A 19,412-nucleotide genomic window follows, 5' to 3' on the forward strand; every position below is an offset into this window, starting at 1 on the left:
CCCTGTTTTCTGTCCTTGCTTGTATGAAGGTGATTTACCTATTTATGCAAGTACTTCTCTGACAATAGATGTGTAACAGCCTAATGTAACATTGTGTGGAAATACAAGATAACACTGATGCAGACATGTTTTATACATTTAACAAGGTGCTTTATTAAGGCAACAGAGTTAGTCAGTTTTTTAATGTTTGTCGTCATCCGGGTCATACTGTCCGTGAACTCCCTGTCGGCTGCCTCCATACGCTCCAGTATTTGTTCTTTTTAGTTTTAAGTCCTCCTGTATAAGAACCAACAGCTATTCCTTTTAAGTTTTTCTAGTCTGTAACTGGACAAACATGTACCAAGTATACCGTTTCCTCTTCGCTTGTTTTCGCATGCCCAGTAGGAGGAGATTCGCCCAAATATCCGTTCTAATGTGGACGGAGATATTTTCAAAAACGCCTGATGTGGACGCCTATCGTATTTGCGTGAAACCGGCGTTTTCAAAATTATCCGGTCTAGTATGGACATAGCCCAAGTCTGTACTGCTCCCTGTTACTATTGATGGTGAGGATATGGATGTGGTGAGGACCTACAGGTACCTTGGGGTGCACTTGGATAACAGTTGAGTGAAGCACCAACACAGGCTGTGTACAAGAAGGGTCAGAGTCGCCTCTACTTCCTGAGGAGACTGAGGTCCTTTGGAGTATACAGGCCTCTCCTTCACATGTTCTCCCAGTCTATTGTTGCCAGTACAATCTTCTATGCAGTGGTGTGCTAGGACAATGGCATCAACACAGGTGATGCCATTAGGCTCAATAAACTGATTAGAAAGGCTGGCTCTGTTATAGGAGTCAAACTGGACACACTGGAGGCTGGGGTAGAACAAAAGACCCTACAGAAAATCCTGGCAATTCTGGACAATGTGTCTCACTCCCTGCATGCCAGCTTGGCTGAACAGAGGAGCAATTTCCATAATAGACTAAGACAACTGCACTGCTCCAAAGAGAACTATAGCTGGGGAAGTGATCTTGTAAACTTTGACGTGTAAATGTTGTACATCTTATTTTTAAGGTAACTTATTTTTATTCTTTCTTTCTTCTCTTCCAATATTTGTATATGTGCACTTCTAATGCTACTGTGACACTGTTGTGTATGTACATCTGTTGATGCTTCTGGACACATCTTCAGTGATGTTCCTGGAATCATCGGACGTTTCAACATCATACATCCTCCTCCAGGTGACCCAGCCGGAGCTGATCAGACCCCAGCTTGTGTCCAGATGGCTAGCTACTTATGACTCCATGGCTCCCCTCTTTTGAGCCACAGCCATCTTGAGGCCCTCTCTGCCGCATCGGTGGTACTGCGGATGGCTCTCCTCTTCCTCTCTCCCTCGATGCCCAAAATGCTGAAGGCTCTAACTAAAGCTCCGAACCATTCAGCTGCAATACTGACAATAATTGTTGTCATGGCTTGCAGCTTCCTATCAACCCCTCCCTTCGCCGTTGCCTCCAGAATTTGGTTAATATCTTCATCAAAGTGCTTCCATAGTGAAGTCATGTTAGCTGCAGGCCATTTGATCCACCTCCTGTTAGACCATGTTAGAGGGATTAGTTTGCAACACTTGGAGGTTCCGGGCACTATGGGGTGACTCCGGGCCTGGCCCCTCCTTCGTCTCACCAGGTTGGACACCTGCACATTGTGCTGCTCCTGCTCCCGCCAGACACTTCATCCTCGCTTGGTGGATCTTCAAGCCGCGATCGTTCTTGCAGATTTTGCCACATGCACACTGCTTCCTCATCGTCGTTTGTAGTATCTATCTAACTATCTCTCATTCCAGGCCCTACGCATCTTCTTGAACTTATCCCTTCTCACCTTAAATACAGGCTGTCTGGTATTAGACATCTTGACCCTGACGAGTCCCTAAGGCAGTCCAATGTTGAGTTCAATGTTGACTAGCAACTGTTGCCAAACTGAACCAGTCTCTGCTGTTCCCTTTGATTAATCAACTGTGGGGGTCTTGCTTCATGGGCAACAACTTGCTCTCCATACTGTATGGCCCTGGCTTGCATATCATGTGAACAGGTAGGATGCAAAGTCTGCAGTTGACCCGACCAACAGAGGGCTTCAACGACCCTGAGGGAAAAGATGTTCTGTTTATGCCTCTCGTGGTCATACACACTTCTGTTTGGTTTCAGCCCACCCTCGGATGCTCCAGAGAAAACAACCCAAATCTGTCCAGCCGGTCCTTGTAGCTCATGCCCTTAAATCCAGACAACATCCTGGTGAACCATTCCTGCACCTTTTCCAAAGCCTCCATATCCTTACGATAATGGGATGACCAGCCTTCATGGCAATGTTTTAACTCTGGAGGCAGAAATAATACTGGGCTATGGTAGTGGTGGGCATGGTTCTGTCGCTGTATACCACGGGCACAATACTGATGAGATGAATCTGTTGCTACATATAGTAATGTGGTACAGTAGTAGGGATAGTTCTGTCACTGTATAACATGTGTACAGTACTGCTGGGGATATGTCTGTCACTGTATAACACTGTACAGTAGTGGTGAGGATGTGTCGGTCACTGTATAACATGTGTACAGTACTGGTGAGGATGTGTTGGTCGCTGTATAACATTGTACAGTACTGGTGAGGATGTGTCTGTCGCTGTATAACATGGGTACAGTACTGGTGGGGATGTGTCTGTCACTGTATAACACCAGGGTACAGTACTGGTGGGGATGTGTCTGTCACTGTATAACACTGATGTACAGTACTGGTGGGGATGTGTCTGTCACTGTATAACACTGGGGTACAGTACTGGTGGGGATGTGTCTGTCACTGTATAACACTGGTACAGTACTGGTGGGGATGTGTCTGTCACTGTATAACACTGGGGTACAGTACTGGTGGGGAAGTGTTGGTTGCTGTATAACACTTGGGTACGGTATTGGTGGCTGGGGGTTTGTGGTCTGTTCCTATATGTATAATACTGGGGTATATTAGTGGTGGGGACGTTTCTGTTGCAGTATAACACTGGGGTACAGTATCAGTGACTGTATGAGATCAGAGCATATTGCATAATGACCCCGAAGGGATCATTCAAGAAACTGCGAAGCAGAATGCTCTGTGATCAGAGAGAAGGTCTCCGGGGCACCTGCCTTGCCTGTCACAGTTCACTGAATTTTGCCATTGGTTCAGTGTCACTTCACTGTCCTTTTCACATAGCTCCATCATTTCTCCCTGTTCATGTACCATGGCATTTAGAATGTTACAAGATAAGCATGCGTCCACCACCATTCCGGGCTATGTTGGAGGTCACGTTTGTTGAGCCACTAAAATATATTCCCTCACATTGCATTAGATTCATTTTCAGTGTACGTTCTTGAGCTGGTGACCCAACTGCCCACTAGGCAGGTAAGTACATTTGGTGGGGTGAGTGGGAAGTGAACATGGGTGGTCAAAAGCTCTTTGTGGCCTCTCCCCTGCATTGAGAGGGTGGTCCTTGCCCATAGATGTGTCTCTGTGTGTTTTCGATGTCTGATCTTACTGTTTTCTGTTTCTGGTCTAGAAACTGGAGAGATGTTTGAATGTCGTATCCCCGATGATCAATGGCGTATCAGAGAGAGAGGCAAACGATGCACTGAATGCTCATGTAAGTCAACAGCAGAATTTCTCCAGAGCTCTGACCTGTTGTTCAGGGCAAGTTTTTTTTAAATACGTCTTTGAACTTTACTCCTTACTCACCTTAAATGCATCCTCACTGGTATTAGTCATTTGAACCCTGGGAAAACTCAGACATCCCACCTCTCCTGGAACTTCCGGGAGCTCCCGCATATTAATAGTGGCTCCCTGATACCCGCAAATTGTATGCAATATCACGGAACTCAATTTTTTTGAGAGCGAGCGAGAGAAAAGCAAGAGAGAGCGCGAGAGCAACCAAGAGAGAGAGCGTGCGTGCAAGGGAGAGAAAGCAAACGAGAGCGCGCGAGCAACCATGAGAGAGAGAGATCACGAGCGAGAGCGCGCCATTGCAGAGTGTTCCAAAAAAAAAATAAAATGTGCGTCACCCCAGACTACACTAAAGTGTACCCCTGCCTAATAGGGGTCAAAATAATGACAGTGTTGCTCGCTGCACTGTTTGCAACAGCAACTTTTCTGTTGCCCATGGTGGGTTAAGACCGTAAAAGACATGTTGAGGTGAGTTTAACAGGTGTCATTCGTTCATTAGCATGGCTAATGTTATTTAAACTAGCTGGCCAGCTGCTAAGGAGCTACTCTATTGCAGACATCCCACCTCTCCCAGAAGTCTCCCGCAAATTGATGGTGCTACCTCCCTGAAATGAGTTTTTGCAAGGTGGGATGTCTGAAAACTGGTTGTCTACTCTATTAATGCCTCTCATATTCTTAGAAACCTTTATCTTCCCTTGGCCTCCACCACTCCAGGGAAAGCAACCAAAGTTTGGGTTCAACTTCTTATAGTAAATGCACTCTAATCCAGGCAGCATCCTGTTAAACCTCTACTCCAAAGCCTCTACATCTTCCCCATATTGGTGCAACCAGAACTGAATGCAGCCTAATTAGAGTTTTATAAAGCTGCACCACAACTTCTTGACTCTTGGACTCAGTTCCACGACCCATAAAGGCAAGCTTGCCATATGCGTTCTTAACCACCATATCAACCTGTATAGCGATTTTCAGAGAGTAATGAACTTAGACCCCGGGATCCCTTTGCTCATCAAATCTGTTAAGGGTCTTGTTAGTAACGGTATACTGTCATTGGACATTTGATCTTCCAAGGAGCAACTCTTTACATTTTACAACTCTATTTGCCGTTTCGCCGTCCATGATCTGTATCCTTTGCCAAGCTCCTAAACTATCCACAACACCACCAATCTTCATATCATCTGCAAACCCTTTTTGTGGGTCTTTTGTCTTGAAACTGTAGTTCATCTGTCTGAAATGTAATCTGGGGGGGGACCAAGACTGCTAGTTTGGTGGGGAGCGCGGGGATGCGGCTCAAATGCTTGGTTCTCTTGCTGCCCTGTTCACCCAGAGACCACCCTGTATCCTCGCTGCCTTTTTAATCAATGCATTCTAACTGATCAGTGTACTGCCTGGTGTGGAGGGGCCACTGCACGGGATCGGAAGAGCTGCAGATAATTGCAGGCTCAACCCATCACGGGCACCGGCCTCCTCATTGCGGACGTCTTCAAAAGGCCACGCCTCAAAAAAGCAGCATCCATACCCTCACTCATTACTACCATCAAGGAGGAGGTACAGAAGCTACCTTCACCAATATATTTTGTGACATTTTTGAAATATTGTTTTAAGTTGGTCAGAGGGAGTCTCTACTTAACAAAACTATGCTGAGTACTTAAAATTAATTCCTGTATTTCTAATTGGTCAGAATTATTTTCCAGTATCTGCACCACTGAATTTCTGCTTGTGCTACAGATCCTTTTAATTGCTCTAGTTGTGATTATCAACACAGCCTTGAAACCTGCAGTACATTCCTACACAAAGACCTGGTGAATGTCCTTTCACAGGTCCTTGAAGGTGGCAGGACAAGTTGAAGAAATAAAAACTATTGGAAAATTCTTGGCTGGGCCGGCTGGTGGCACAATGACATCGGTGCCAGACCGGGGAGCGGAGGTTCCCGGGTTCGAAACCAGTCAGGTTCGCTCCCGAGTGCACTTTCCATCTGTGCCGGGTTGAGTGTCGAGATCGCAACTCGTCCTCGTAAAATAAAAGGGAAAAATACTGCAAAAATGTCTGTGTGAGGAGTGGCGCGCCACACAGTCAGTCAGTCTCTCTCTCTCTCTCTCTCTCTCTCTCTCTCTCTCTCTCTCTCTCTCTCTCTCTCTCTCTCTCTCTCCCCCCCCCCCCCTTGTAAAAGCCATGAAAGAGACATCATCACAGATGCACACACGTACATGCAGAGACTTGCACACGCAGGTACGCAAAAAAAAAAAGAAAATTCTTGGCTATAAAAATGAGCACAGAGGATAAAAAGCAATAGAATTATGCTAAACGCTTCTGAAGCAGCAAAAAGGTACCTTGTCTGATGGTTGGTTTATCAACAGCTTAGCAGGTGATGTACTGGATTGGCACAATGGGCAAGGTCATATGAAGAAACAGAAGTACGGGTAGGCCATTCAGAGAATTCCAGAATTGCTCGATGCCACGGTAGCATAGCAGTTATTGTGACTCTGTTGGAGTTCAATTCTGGGTGCCATCTGTAAGGACTTTGTACATTCACCCCATGACCATGTGGGCTACCTTCGGGTGTTCTGATTTCCTCCCACGTTCCAAGGTCATGCGGATTAGTAGGTTAAATGGTCATTGTAAATTTTCCTGTAATTAAGCTAGTGTTAATTAGGTGAGCTGCTGGGCGGATGGGTTCGTCAAGCCAGAAGGGCCTGTTCCTTGCTGTGTCTCAACAATAAAAAGCCTGAAGACACCCACTCAACATTTGAGCAACAGCTTCATCCCCTCCATGATCAGATTTCTGAACAGACAATGAAAATATAGCTTGCTGCATTTGCTACTTTTAGCACTATTTAGTTATAATTTTAATATATACAGTTGGCCCTCCTTATCCGCGAGGAATTAGTTCCGGGCCCCTTGCGGATACCAAACAATGCAGATGCTCAAGTCCCTTATTCAACCTGTCTAAATGCAGTGGGCCTTAGGACCCAGCGGAACCCCGGACCTTATTTAACCCGTGTGGTGGACATTAGAACCCGGTGATGGAGCTCTGAATCCGCAGTGTTTCTGTTGGCGAAAATAATCATGATCGCAATTTAAAATAAAGTGGAAATAATAAAGCGATTGGAAAGAGGTGAAACGCCATCGGTCATTGGAAAAGCATCAGGCTACAGTCGGTCAACAATCGGAACAATTTTAAAGGATAAAGTGAGAAAAGCCCTGCCCCGATGAAAGCTACAATTATTACTAAGCAACGCAGTGGTTTATTTATTGGGGTTTGGGGGTTTTGATCCTTCACATCAACCCGGCACGGATGGAGAGCGCGCTCGGGAGCGCTCTGTCACTGGGTTGAACTCAGGAAATTCCGTTCCCGAGCCCGGTGCTGAAACATACGTTTCTTAACTGTTTTATATGCATAGAAAGGTAAAATATATACTATATACTAAGACAAACGTTTGACTAACTGGCACTAAATAATACTGGATGTACCTGTTCCGACCTACTAACGAGGAGAACTTCGTTTTTTTTTTTCCGATCCCGATCCACGATAACCTACACACATCCTCCCGTATACTTTAAATCATCTCTAGATTACTTATAATACCTAATACAATGTAAATGCCATGTAAATATTTGTTATACTGTATTGTTTAGGGAATAATGACAAGAAAAAAAAGTCTGTACATGCTTGAACAACAAGTGCTGGAAGAGCACTTCCGGGTTTTCTCGATTCGTGGTTGGTTGAATTCGCGCATGCGGAACTCGCGGATAAGGAGGGTCGACTGTATATTTATTGTCATAGTCTATTGTACATTTTGTGCATAGCAGTAATAAACCTGATTCTGAATGCTATTCACTTTTGCTTTGAGCACTGTTGCTGAGCTTGCCTGTCTCTTTCCTCCCCTGTAGGTGTGCAAGGGAGCGCAGCAGCACGAGGAAGTGTGTTTGGGTCTTTTAACGATGATTCTGGTGGAGCCTTTGCAAGCACAAAGAGTGAGTTACTTCAAAAGCTTCTTTTGTATTCACCTTAATAAAAGCCCTGGCCTGCAATGAAAACTTCAGGTACAGTTTGCAGAGCTTATTGACTCAACTATTAGCTGGAATCAGTATTTACTTAATGGGCCGAGTGGCCTAATTCTGCTACTTCATCTTATAGTCACTTTGACTATGAGCCTCAAAATATTGAATGAGATTTCAGAGACTCCAGAAGGTTGCCAAAAAGAGCAAGGACAGTCATGATGGGCTGAATAGCCACCTGGATGGAAAGGTTCATTCTGTGGGATTCCACAGTAGTGTAGCGATTAGCGCAATGCTATTACGGTTCGTGAAATGGAGTTCAATTCCGAAACAGTCTGTAAGAAGTTTATATGGCCTGTCCGTGAATGCATGGGTTTCCATCAGGTGCTCCGGACTTCTCCCACAATCCAAAGGCGTACGGGTTAGTAGGTTGGTCATTGTAAATTATGCTGTGATTAGGTTAAGTTTAAATAGGTGGGTTGCTAGGCGGTGCAACTTGTTGGGCTGGAAGGGCCTGTTCCAGGTGGTATCTCACAATAAAATAAAAATGAATAAATATATTTACTAATGTTCTGGTTTGATTCCATCTGCTATAACACGTTTACACCTGGGTAGCACAAGTCAGCAAGAGATATCTCAACCTTTGAGAGGAGAGGAACTAAGAACTCATTTCCACAATGATCCCAGGTTAAATTACTTTGCAAGGTTGCAGAGAGAATTATATGAATACAGAAGACAAGCTCTGAAATGACTGAGAGATGAGTAGAGATTGTAACAAGCCCGAAACAAAGTCCTGCAAAAGAGATATGAGAGACTGCAGACACTAGGAATCTGGAGCAACACACACAAAAGGCTGAAGGAACTCAGTGACAGCGTCTATGGAGGGGAATAAATAGTCGACTTTCGTCGGTCCTGCAGCATTTTGTGCATTGCTCCTGATCAAATCACACGCAGATTGGCATGATCATTGTATCAGATTTCCGAACGAGCCATGGACATCACCTTGTTATTTCTTTGCTGCTCCTTAAGCCCATCACCCCTACCGGGTCCATAGGCCGCTGACGGCAGCTCACCAGAGTCTTGTGTCGTAGACCAGTCCTTCAGGTTGTCCCAAGGTGTAGCCCGTCTTCGAAGATCCTTCCTCTCCCAGGGAAGAGGTCTTTGGAGCTTCCTACAGCTCTGAATTTTTACGGGATGGTTGCTAGCAGTTCCATCCCTCTTTCCTTGGCTGCTGGGCTCATGGACCATCCCTGGCTGAGTTACCATTTGATCATGATCATGCCTAACCCCCCACTGCCAGGCTTAAGACTATCCACGGCTAAGATCCCAATGTTACTCCGGGATCAGTACTGTCCGTGGCCAAGTTCCCAGTGCTACTCCAGAACTGTCCACGGCCAATTTCCCCATGTAACTCTGGGCTTGCGACCGTCCCTGGCTGAGTTCCCTGTGTTGCTCGGGGCTGTCCACGGCCAAGTTCCCCATGTTACTCTGGGCTTGGGACCTGGCTGGGTGTCCCCTGTGTTACTCCAGGCTCGGGACAGCTTACGTTTGAGTTCCCCATGTTACTCCGGGCTTGGGGCCATCCACGGCTGAGATCCCTCTGTTACTCCAGGCTTGGGCTGTCCACTGGTGGAGTTCCTTCTGTTACTCGGGACCATCCACAGCTGAGATCCCTCGATTACCTCGAGATCGGGGCCATCCGCGGCCGAGATCCCTCTGTTACCCCGGGCTCGAGGCCATCCGCAGGTAGAGTTCTGTCTGATGCTCCAGACTTGTGGCTGTACACGGGTGGAGTTCCCTCTGTTACCCCGGATTCGGGGTCGTCCACGGCCAAAATCCCTCTGTTACTCCAGACTTCTGGCTGTACACGGGTAGAGTTCCGTCTGATACTCCAGACTTGTGGCTGTACACGGGTGGAGTTCTCTCTGTTACCCAGGGCTTGGGGCCGTACTGGGGTGGAGTTCTCTCTGTTACTCCAGGCTCAGGGCCTCCACGGGTGGTGTTCCGTCTGTTACTCCGGGCTCGGGGTCGTCCACAGGACTCATTCCCTATGCTTCTCCGAACTCGGGACTGTCCGTGGTAGAGTTTTATTCCTTTGCAGTATTCATTAATTTTTTAAAATTTATTGATTTTGATCCTGCTGCCACAAAACAACAAATTTCACATAGTTCATTGTTAATAAATCTGATTATGATCTCAGCTTTGGGTGTGCAGTGTAGATTCTTCATATTGATACCTGATCCACAAGTATTAATTTAAGACATTGTATTCAAACTAGGGTATTATTCTCTGATCAAGCAGAATAAAACCGTAAGAAGTAGGCACAGAGTTAGAACATTTGACCCATTGAGTCTGCTCTGCAATTCCATCATGACTGATTCATTATCCCTCTCAATGCCATGCTTCTGCCTTCTCCCTGTAACCTTTGATGCCCTGACTAATCAAGACACTATCAACTTCCTATTTAAATATATCCACAACCATCTGTGGCAGACTCATCACCCTCTGGCTAAATAAATTACTCCTCATCTCTGTTCTAAAGGGTTGTCTATGTATTCCTTTGGTCATGGACTCTCTCACTATTGGAAACATCCTCTCCACATCCACTCTATCCAGGCCTTTCAGTACTTGATAGGTTTCAATGAGGTCCCCCCTCATTCTTCTAAACCCAATCTGTGGAGGGAAATGAATAGTTGATGTCATCAGCCAAACCAGGTGAAGGGTCTCAAACTGAAATGTTGACTGTCCATTTTCCTCCACAGGTGCTGCCTGACCTATTGAGTTACTTCAGTTTTGTTGTTTATTTCTCCAGATTCTAGCATCTACAGTCTCTAGTGTGGAAATTATTCCCCGAAATTTAGCAGGTTAAGAGATGATTTTGTTTAAGTTTTCAGGACAACATAGGGCATTGTTTCTGCTGTAAACGAACAGAAGATGCTAAGACTAGTCAGCCAATCAGGCAGTGTCATAGAGAGAGAAACAATATTTCAGGTTGATCATGACTAACACACAAGTAAGTTCTGACAAAAAGTTGTCAGGCCAAGCCGTTAGCTCTTCTGATACATGGCTGTTGCTTGGCTTCTCGAATATTTCCAAATTCCTGGTACTTTACCTTTGTATATTTTCTTTAGAACTGGGAGTCTGAGGCTCGAGGACAATGTATGCAAATTAGTTTTATCAGGAGTGAATTTGCAGATGATACAAGGATAGGTCAACGGTCAGGCAATGTTGAGGAAGCAGGGAGTCCTGGACAGATTGGGTGAAATGGGCAGTTGGAATACAGTGAAAGGAGGTGTATGGTCATGTACCTTGGTAGAATAAAGGGATGAAGGTATAGATTATTTTCTAAATGGAGAGAAAATTCTGAAATCAGAGAGGTAAAGGGACTTGGGAGTCCTCGTGCAGGATTCCCTAAAGGCTATCTTGCAGGTTGAGTTGGTAGTAAGGAAGGCAATTTCAATATTGGCATTCATTTCCAGAGGACTAGACTATAGAAGCAAAGATGTAATGTTGAGAAATTCCAAGGCTTTGGGTCAGATCATATTTTGACTATTGTGAGCATATCTAAGAAAGGATTGCTGGCGTTGGAGAGGGTCCAGGGGAGAATTGTGAGAATCATCTCGGGAGTGAAAGGGTTAATGTATGAGGAGCGCTTGATGGCTCTGAGTCTATATTTGCTGGCATTTAGAAGAATGAAGAGGAATCTCATTGCAACCTATCAATTATTGAAAGACCTAGGTAGCGTGGACTTGGAGAGGATGTTTCCAATAGTGGAGGAGTCTAGGACCAGAGGGCACAGCCTCAGGATAGAGGGATTATCTCTTCAGAACAAAGATGAAGAAGAATTTCTTCAGCGAAAAGGTGGTGAATCTATTGAATTCATTGCCACAGACGCTGTGGAGGCCAAGTCATTGGTTATATATAAAGCAGAGGTTGATAGGTTCTTGATTAGTCAGGGTGTCAAAAGTTACGGGGAGAAGGCAGGAGAATGGGGTTGAGAGGGATAGTAAATCAGCCAGGGTTAAATGGTGGAGAAGACTTGATGGGCTGAATAGCCTATTTCATCTCCTATGTATGGGCAACATTTCAATATGTCGAGGGTGATGGAGTATGTAACTCTCTGCAAATGACTATGGATAAGGGGTTAATTGTTAATTTATAGTCTCTGCTATATTGTAGTTAACCAGACTCTTAAAGGTTATGAGGAAAATGACAGGTTGGTGTAAACCATGGATTATTAAAGGTTTTTGAAAAGTTGGAATCTACTTGAAGGGCTAAGTGTCCTCTTCCTGTTTCTGCATCGTCTAGAACTTGGTGAGTTAGTTTTTATGAGCAAAGTTTATTGGCCTAGCAGTGTTCCATCCAGTTTTTTTTGTTATTAACAATTCACGCTTGGAGTATTGTGTTCAGTTCTGTTCACTTCATTATAAGAAGGATGTGGAAGCTTTAGAGAGGGTGCAGAGGAGACTTACCAAGATGCTACCTGGATTAGGGAGCATGTCTTATGAAGATAGGTTGAGAGAGTTAGGGCTTTTCTCTTTGGAACGAAGGGGGATGAGAGGTGACTTAATGGGGGTGTATAAGGTGCTGAGAGACATAGGTACTTTTTTTCCTAGGGCGGAACAGGCTAACACGAGGGGGCATAATTTTAAGGTGATTGGAGGAAAGTATAGGGAGAATGTCAGAGGTAGGTTTTTGTACACAGTGTGTGGTGGGTGTGTGCAGCACCCTACAGGGAGGGGGTGGTGACAAATTAGGGGTATTTAAGAGACTCTTTGATAGACACATTGATGAAAGAAAAGGGGTCTATGTGAGGTAAGCTAGATTTATTTTTATGGTAGGTTAAAAGGATGGCAGAACATTGTGGGCCAAAGGGCCTGTACTGTGCTGTACCGTTCTTGTTAACTGTGGGTGCAGGTGTAGGCATAATTTTTGTAATCTCAGAGGCAGTTTTAATTTAAAAATGTGCTGGACCCTAGAGAGGCTGTTGCCATGGGAAATGTAAAGAGTATGGTTATCTAATTATGTTGCTGTAGCAGTGAACTCTAATGTGTTAATGTTTAATTTGAGTTAACATGGGCACACATGCATGTGTAGCAGAATGCTATGCCAGGGACATGGGGTATCTATAACAGGATTAAAATGTGACCTGGCAAAAAATTAAAACTCTAGTTTATGGATTTTAAAGGAGTAGGGGAGAGAGAAGAAGAGCTTTGTTTTCCATTTGAGTTGTAAGGGCTTGGAATTCTCTGCCAGAAAAAGCCGAGCGATCCCAGAAGTGCTCTTCAAAATGATGTACTCAATGCTTCTGGTTCTTATTGAACTGGCAAACCATAAGCCATAGAAAAGAATTGGGGCGTATGACCCAATGTGGCTGATGTATTTCCCCTTTCAACCTTGTTCTGCTTTCTCCCCGTAACCTTTGACTCCCTTACTAATCAAGAACCTATCAATCTCTGGTTTAAATATCTACTGACTTGTCTCCACAGCCGACTGTGGCAGTGAACTTCACAGATTCACTGCTTTCTGGCTGATGACATTTTTCTTCATCTGCGTTCTAAATTGATAACCTATTATAGACAATAGGTGCAGGAGTAGGCCATTCGGCCCTTCGAGCCAGCACTGCCATTCACTGTGATCATGGCTGATCATCCACTATCAGTATCCAGTTCCTGCCTTATCCCCATAACTTTTGATTCCGCTATCTTTAAGAGCTCCATCCATCTCTTTTTTTTTGAAAGCATCCAGAGACTTGGCCTCCACAGCCTTCTGGGGCACAGCATTCCATATATCCACCTCTCTCTGGGTGAAAAAGTTTTTCCTCAACTCCGTTCTAAATTGCCTACCCCTAATTCTTAAACTGTGGCCTGTGGTTCTGGACTCACCCATCAGTGGGAACATGCAGCGTGTCCAATCCCTTAATAATCTTATATGTTTCAATAAGATCCCCTCGCAGCCTTCTAAATTCCAGAGTATACAAGCCCAGTCGCTCCAATCTTTCGACATACGACAGTCCCGCCATCCCGGGAATTAACCTTATGAACCTACTCTGCACTCCCTCAATAGCAAGAGTGTCCTTCCTCAAATTTGGAGACCAAAACTGCACACAGTACTCCAGGTGTGGTCTCACCAGGGCCCTGTACAGCTGCAGACGGACCTCTTTGCTCTTATACTCAATTCCCCTTGTTATGAAGGCCAGCGTGCCATTAGCTTTCTTCACTGCCTGCTGTACTTGCATGCTTGCTTTCAGTGACTGATGTACAAGAACACCTAGATCTCGTTGTGCTTTCCCTTTTCTTAACTTGACTCCATTTAGATAATAATCTGCCTTCCTGTTCTTACCACCAAAGTGGATAACCTCATATTTATCTACATTAAACTGCATCTGCCCACTCACCCAGCCTGTCCAAAGCACCCTGCATTCTCATAACATCCTCCTCACATTTCACACTGCCACCCAGCTTTGTGTCATTGGCAAATTTGCTAATGTTACTTTTAATTCCCTCATCTAAATCATTAATATATATTGTATTCTGTGTCCTCTGCTCCTAGACTTTCCCAATACTGGAAACATCCTCTCCATGTCCACTCTATCTATGCCTTTCAGTGTTCAGTAGGATTCAATGAGATTCCCCCCCCCCCCATTTTTTTTCTAAACTCTAGCAAATATAGGCCCAGAGCCATCAAACACTCCATATGTTAAAACAACTGGTCTGTACAGAAATCAAACCCATGACCTTGGCTTTATTAGTACCATGGCATAACCAACTAAGTTAACTGACCAGATTCTAGATTACAAACTAGACTAAAGCTCTGGCAATGCAAGTTCACCTTCTACAAATGCAGCTGAGGGAATGCAAGCCCATTTCGTAAGATGAAATCTAGCATGAACAAGCTAGCATCAGTAATGGATACTGAGGAAATCTGTCCTTGTCCATTGTGCTCGGTATGTGAGTCTTGCCCATCAATAACTTCCAAGAGCCCTCTGAGGTGGTTGAGTAAGCACTGAGCCCAAGACAGAGCTGCTGAAATGCTTCTTCACTCTGGGCATCCACACCCCATAAATAAATAAGTGAAGGAAATTGAAGTTACAAGAGACTGTAGTGCTGGTATCTAGATCAACAAGCAACGTTCATAGCTCCTTGAAAGTGGCTACACAGGTTAATAGGATAGTTAAGAAGGCTTATGGAATGCTTGCTTTTATTAGTTGAAGCATTACGTTCAAAAGTCAAGAGGCTATGTTGCAATTTTACAAAACCTGGTTAGGCCACATCTGAAGTATTGCATACAGTTCTGGTTACCCCTCTATAGGAAGGAAGTTGAGGCTTTGAAAAGGGCGCAGAAAAGTTTACCAGGATGCTGCCTGGTTTAGAGGGCATGTATTACTGTGAGAGGCTGGGTAAACTTGGGTTGTTTTCTCTGGAGTGGTGGAGACTAAGGAAAGATCTGTTAGAGGTTTGTAAGATTGTGAGAGGCATAGATAGAGTAGACAGGGAATGTGTTTCAGAGTAGAAATGTCTAATACCAGAGGGCATACTTTGGAGGTGAGAGGGGGTAGGTTCAAATGGGGTGTGAAGGTTAAGTTTGTTTTACTCAGAGTGGTGGTTGCCTGGAATGCGCTGTCTGCTATGGTGGTAGAGGCAAATATATTAAAGGCTTTTAAGAGACATTTAGATTGGCACATGAATGTGAGGAAGATGAAGGGATATGGATGCAACACACAAAATGCTGAAGGAACTCAGCAGGCTAGGCATTATCTATAGAAAAGCATACAGTTGACATATCGAGCCGAGACCCTTCAGCAGGACTTGGATTTCCAACATTTGTAGATTTTCTCTTGTTTATGAAGGGATATGGACGTTGTGTAGGTAGGAGCTAGTGTTTAGGTGTTTTTTGATTTGCTTTTCAGCTGGTTCAGCACAACATTGTGGGCCAAAGGGCCTGTTCCTGTGTGTATTGTTTTATGCTGGAGGAACTCAGTAAGGAAGCATCTTTGGAGGGAAATGGACAGTCAATGTTTCAGGTCAGGACTCTTTATCTGGACTGACAAATGAAGAGTCTTGAACAAAAATGTGACTGTTGGACATTCAGATGCATAGATGGAAAATGAGCTTTGCTTGTCACATGTACATCAAAACATACAGTGGAATGCGCAGTTTGCGTCAACAATCAACACAGTCTGACGATGTGCCGGGGGCAGTTCTCAAAGGTGTCAGGCCCGCGGTGCCAACATAGTATGCTGACAGCTTACTGATTTACAATTAACATGTACGTCCTTGGAATGTGGGAAGAAACACAGATGCTCACAGGGAGAACATGCAAGCTCTGACTGGCCTCCTGTTCTGATCCAGTTTGATTCTGTCTGCCCCGCTTTGTGTGGTTCTGACCATTAGACGCCGGTGATTCATTTGCCGCAGTTTAAGTGATGCAGTCAGGTTGCACAAGACCAGGCTTATGTTGTCAGAAAGAGGAGACTAATTGTGGTATTTAAAGATTCCATATGGTAAATATGGAAGTCACTGGGTACATTTAAAATGAAGATGATTCTTGATTAGTCAGGATGTCAAAGTTTATGGAGAGAAGGCAGGAAAATGGTGTTGAGTGCACTAATAAATTAGCCATACTGAAATGGTAAAGCAGACTCGATGGGCTGAATAGCCTAATTCTGCTCCCATGTCCTATGGCCTTCAGGTATAATCGGGTGCTGTGGGCTCATTGGGCTGGAAGGACCTGTTACCCTGCTGTATCTCGAAATAAATAAACAAACAAACAGGGACCATGAGTCCAAAGCAATTGTAGGGTGCTGCATAAATGCATCTTTTTCTGTAATTTTTCCTGTTTTTAATGTTGTATTACAGTGTTACCGGGATCTGACGCTGGTGAGCAGAGATGGCATGAACCTAATTTTAATCAAAATTAACCAGCTCCTCATGGAAAAGTACCTGAAGCTTCAGGACACTGTCAGAGTACAGGTGAGTCCTGTTGTCATAGCCAAGGCCTGCTTTGCTTCAGCACGTGTCACCCTAAGTCTTGGGGGGTGGGGGGAGGGCGGTTTACAGCTTTGCGTGTCCAGTTCGAGACTTGAGGCGAAGAAACTCCTGGTTGACGGAGTGCTGCACTGTTTTGAGGTGGGGGGGGCAAGGGAGTGCTGTCTGGGGGCGCCATGTCTATGCAGGTTGGATGGTGGTGATGTGGCGCTGAGACAGTGCTGCTGTTTCAGTGGGCATGGGGCAATACTGAGGGAGTGCTACTGGGTTAGGTAGGGGTAGTGCTGTGCTCACTGGCAGAGGGGAGGGTGACGTTGAGGGCGTGGCGCTCTGTTGGGTTGGTGCTGTTGGGTCAGCGTCAGATGCGGTTTTGTAATAGGCCCTTTTGGCCTGAGAAGCTTGTGCCACCTAATTGCACCGTGTGACTGATTAGCCTACAAATCTGTACGTCTTTGGAATGTGAGAGGAAGCCCACACCATCACAGGGAGAATGTACAAAATTCTTACAGACAGCAAAATGATTGGGAGATTTGTAGGGTTAATGGTTTTTGCACAGCATGTTGTCCCGTGGCTCTGCAGCCCAATACACGTCCACGAATCGTTATCACTTTTGGGTTTGTGGTCAGGCACCAAGTTGCGCAGCACTACAGCCCAGAAGCAGGCCCCTTGGCCCATCTATAGTCTGCCTACTCCATTTGACCCACAACTGGACCATAGCCTTCTATACCCTTCCCATCCGTGTACTTGTCCAAACCTCTCCTAAATGTTGCAGTGGAAACGCATTGTAAGAGTAACTGCGACTGGAGGTAAGCGTATAAGGGTGTCTCATTCCCCATCGCATTGTATCTCTGGGTGAGTCAACAGCAACTGAACTACCAGCAAGGGAGGAAAATGTGCTGCATCAGAACTGCCTGTGATCATACTCCCCACAATCACAATCAGGTTTGTTATCACTGACAATGTAGCAGCAGTACAGTCAAACGCATCAACTAGACCATGAATTATAATAAGAAATAAGAAAATATATATGTATAGCCCCTTCACCAGAGGTGCTACACCTCTCAGGACACCCCATACATGCCTTTGATCCCCACCAACACTCATGCGTCAAGCTACCAAAGATCATGACAAGCTTGGTTTTACTATACAACCAGGGCAAACCAAAAGGGTCAGACCAGTTACACTCACAGATCTCGATTTTACAGATGACATAGTCCTGCTCTCTGACCAGATGGAGGAAGCACAGCAGCTACTGACAAAAGTGGAAATTGAGTGCAATAAAGTTGGACTTCACCTAAACGCTAAAAAGACAAGAGTACATGGTGTTTAACTGCGACGAAGGTACTCTCAAGACCGTAGAGAATGATACCATTAAGAAAGTCTTTGACTACAAGTACCTCGGGTCAAGAATGATGAGTTTGGAGAAGGACATAAAGATATGGAAGGCACTGGCGTGGAGGGCTATGAACGACATGAAGGAAATCTGACCGGGGGCTTAAAAAGAGGATTTTCATAGCAGTCATAGAGTCCATTCTCACGTACGGATGCGAGACGTGGACACTCACCAAGACGATGCGAAAGTCTCTAGATGGTTGCTATACACGAATGCTCCGGATGGCTCTTGATGTGAGTTGGCAACAGCACATGACGAACGTTGAGCTCTATAACAACCTACCGATGATTTTCACTAAAATCGAGGCGAGAAGACTGCAACTAGCGGGGCACTGTCTACGCCACCCTGAGCTACCTGCCAGCCTAGTCATCATATGGGAGCCCAAGCATGGGAGGATGAACCCTGGGCGCCCTCCCAAGACTATGGTCGACACGCTCCTAGAAGACAGCGGCGCGGCTAATGTAGATGAACTGAACACACTGATGAGGGAGAGGGAGAAGTGGAGAGTCCGTCATCGTGCCCGACACCGGCCCCCTAGGCCTGAGTCGACGTAGTAGTAGTAGCACTCAGCTCTCACCTGTGGCTCCAAGTAGCTGTTTGAACATGGCAGTGGCCACACCCAGTGCACCTCTTTGACAGGTGGGCTAAACAAGATGAGGGTAGCTGACGGGCCTCATACCCCGGGGAGATAGGGACATGCCTGTCCTCGCCTAAGAAGTCAGACTGGGTCCAGCAGACTGGGCGGATGAGAGCTAAAGAGAGATCCAACATCTTGGAAGATGGTACTGCAACATCCATGAAGAACGAAGGGCATGACAAAGCACAGAAGACATCGTGGTCATCCACTGCCAGTTTGTGATGGTAGTTCATACCACACAACCCAGACTTCTGAGATGCAGAGAGCGGAACTGCCCCAGTGCAATGGCTTTCCACTTTAAAAACTCCCCCGCACAGGTTTCCTGTCATCGCTGGATAAGATGGACAACCAGCACCATGTAATACAAAGTATTACAAAGAAGAGAACAATGATAATGGGGTAGTGTTCATACTGTAGGTTCATGGGAGGAGATTCTGAAGAGAGAATATAGGGAGTTAGGTAGAAAGCTGAATCTGAATCAGAATCTGATTCAATATTCACAAGATGCTGGAGAAACTCAGCAGGCCAGGCAGCATCTGTGGGGAAAATAGCAGAGTCGATGCTTCCAGCCGAAACCCTTCGGCAGGACTGTCTTGTTTGGATTTAATATTGCTGGCATATGTCATGGAATTTGTAGTTTTGCGGCAGCAGTACATTGTAACATAATAATAAAACTATAAATTACAA

The 19,412-nt window shown here is 45.2% G+C and overlaps 1 protein-coding gene across 3 annotated transcripts in view; it reads left to right on the top strand.

The window, feature by feature from the left end:
• Nucleotides 1-19,412, top strand: part of ints3 (integrator complex subunit 3) — a 156,819-nt gene that overhangs the window by 4,766 nt on the left and 132,641 nt on the right. For all 3 annotated transcript variants that reach the window (XM_072282269.1, XM_072282279.1, XM_072282288.1), the window contains exons 2-4: nt 3,552-3,635; nt 7,601-7,684; nt 16,567-16,680. In XM_072282269.1, the coding sequence (XP_072138370.1) occupies nt 3,552-3,635; nt 7,601-7,684; nt 16,567-16,680 (282 nt within the window). The remainder of the gene's footprint in view (nt 1-3,551; nt 3,636-7,600; nt 7,685-16,566; nt 16,681-19,412) is intronic.

Source organism: Mobula birostris, chromosome 2 (genome assembly GCF_030028105.1).
Source record: "Mobula birostris isolate sMobBir1 chromosome 2, sMobBir1.hap1, whole genome shotgun sequence".
Taxonomy (NCBI): Eukaryota; Metazoa; Chordata; class Chondrichthyes; order Myliobatiformes; family Myliobatidae; genus Mobula; species Mobula birostris.